Here is a 1970-nt window from a genome sequence, read left to right on the forward strand (position 1 = left end):
GGTCCGATCTCTGTTCACGTTTTCTCGCAGGACAGGCTGGTTCGGCACAGTGGTGGAGTACGGAGCGGAGAGGAAGATCAGCCGTCACAGCGTTTTGTCGGCCACGGTCAGCATCGGCGTCCCGCAGGGAGTCACACTCAAGATAAAGTATGAGCCGCGAGCTCGCACTTTTCTGTGTGTCCTCGTCCGTCTGAATGACGGTCTTGTCTCGTCACCTTGTTCTGCTGCTGATACCTCTTCTTGTGTTTGTTTTAACGAGGCTGTCGCGTGCCAGTCAGACGTACCTGTTCCCCGTCCACCTGACAGACCAGCTGTTGCCAAGCGCCGTCTTCTACGCCACCGTCGGACCCCTCCTGGCCTACGTCGCCGTCCACAGACTAATTATAATCCCGTACACGAAAGCGCAGAAGGAGCAGTGAGTAGTCTAACCGCATCGCCGTTCAAACCTAATTTGATAGCTATCAACCCTTCGTCATCAAATCGCCGTAATCACTGAGTGAGTCGCTATTTGTTTCCCTCGGTTTCTGAGTTTTGGATCAGGAACGTCCGCCTGAAGCCCTCGCGCTGGTGAAATATTTAGCATTTCTGTTTACGAGCGTGTCGAGGGGTTTCTTTAATGCTTGTGCTACCATCAGCGAAAGCCTCCACAGTGAATCCCAGCGGGGTGGCTGTTGATGTTTGCTTTTGTGTGTCTCTCTCAGAGAGCTGGAGTTGCAGAGGAAGAGCTCCGCCACAGACATCGCCAAGAAGAAGCAGGAGGCTGAGACCGCTGTGAGTACCTCCTTCCAGAAATGCTCTATTTTTCCTTCTTCTTTTTCCCTCCGTTGTGTGGTGGGGTGTAAATGATCTCTGTTCATAAGTCAGGCTCTCCTCGTTATGAACTCATGACCGAATCTCATCTATCCTACACTGTTTTCCTTGGCCCTACCCATCCTCCTCCTCCTCCTCCTCTTCCTCTCTCCCTCGGCTCCCCTGCAGGTTCTGCTGATGCAGGAGTCTGTGAGGAGAATCATAGAAGCAGAAGAATCCAAGATGGGTAAGGCAACACACACACAGAGGACTGCTGTACAGCAGGGGTAACAACAGAAACTTTTCTAGTTTGGATCCAGTCCAGACTTGGTGTAATTCAGGTACATTTATCTTTGTCGCTTTCGACACTTTATGACGCTCTGCGGCTTCAGGATCCTGGTCGTCTTACTTTTATTATCTGCTGCTGTGAAGCAAGTCATGATGTTGGCATAAACCAACATCTGTGTGATGTATGCCGCCTGGCGTCCGGACTGGTTTGTATCTGAACTACGATTTCAGCTTCTCACGTGTTTGTTTATAAGCCTCTTGCATGATTTTAATCATTCAATGTTCTAATCTCAAAGAGAGTTGCAACATAAAAAAAATAAGCTATGTGCCAAGGGTGTGAGGTTTTTTTTTTTTTTTTCTTCCTATGCCTACAGTAGGAAAATGAAATATTCAGCCTCTTTCTCAGTGAATTTGTAATATTTCTGTCATTTCTATTGACAAATTCACAAGTGAAGTTTTGGGTGAAAAGCTGTGTTTTTTATTTTATTTTTAATTTTTTTTGGATGACGGGATGAGCTTTTTATGTATTTTTACTTTTTTGTCTTTGTAAAGTCCCTTAAGACGACGTTTGTTGTGAATTGCCACCATAAAGATGAACTGAAACTGGACTGAAAACACCAGAGTACAGCTCAGACATCTGTAGATCTGTGGAAACATTGCAGCTGTCTTATCGTGGTTTATCCTTATAATCCAGCATTTTTGGCTAGATCAGCTCCCGATCTCTGATGGAAACATAAAACATGCAGATTCTAATAATTTGATTCAACATAGGATCGTTGCACCATAGAATCACATCACATGTTTTCGGATTGGTAAAAATATCAATTGAAATGTTAAGAGCGTATAAATACTTATTTTTTTTTAAAAATACTTTTGATTCAGGGCCTATCAAA

At 44.9% G+C, this 1970-nt stretch overlaps 1 protein-coding gene across 1 annotated transcript in view; it reads left to right on the forward strand.

The window, feature by feature from the left end:
* Positions 1 to 1970, forward strand: part of LOC106952757 (dnaJ homolog subfamily C member 11-like) — a 16281-nt gene that overhangs the window by 9530 nt on the left and 4781 nt on the right. The window contains exons 11-13 of the mRNA XM_015041090.1: positions 260 to 415; positions 702 to 771; positions 979 to 1036. Of these exons, the coding sequence (XP_014896576.1) occupies positions 260 to 415; positions 702 to 771; positions 979 to 1036 (284 nt within the window). The remainder of the gene's footprint in view (positions 1 to 259; positions 416 to 701; positions 772 to 978; positions 1037 to 1970) is intronic.

The sequence above is a fragment of the Poecilia latipinna genome, unplaced genomic scaffold (assembly GCF_001443285.1).
Source record: "Poecilia latipinna isolate Pla-1442-1.1 unplaced genomic scaffold, P_latipinna-1.0 Scaffold538, whole genome shotgun sequence".
Taxonomy (NCBI): domain Eukaryota; kingdom Metazoa; phylum Chordata; class Actinopteri; order Cyprinodontiformes; family Poeciliidae; genus Poecilia; species Poecilia latipinna.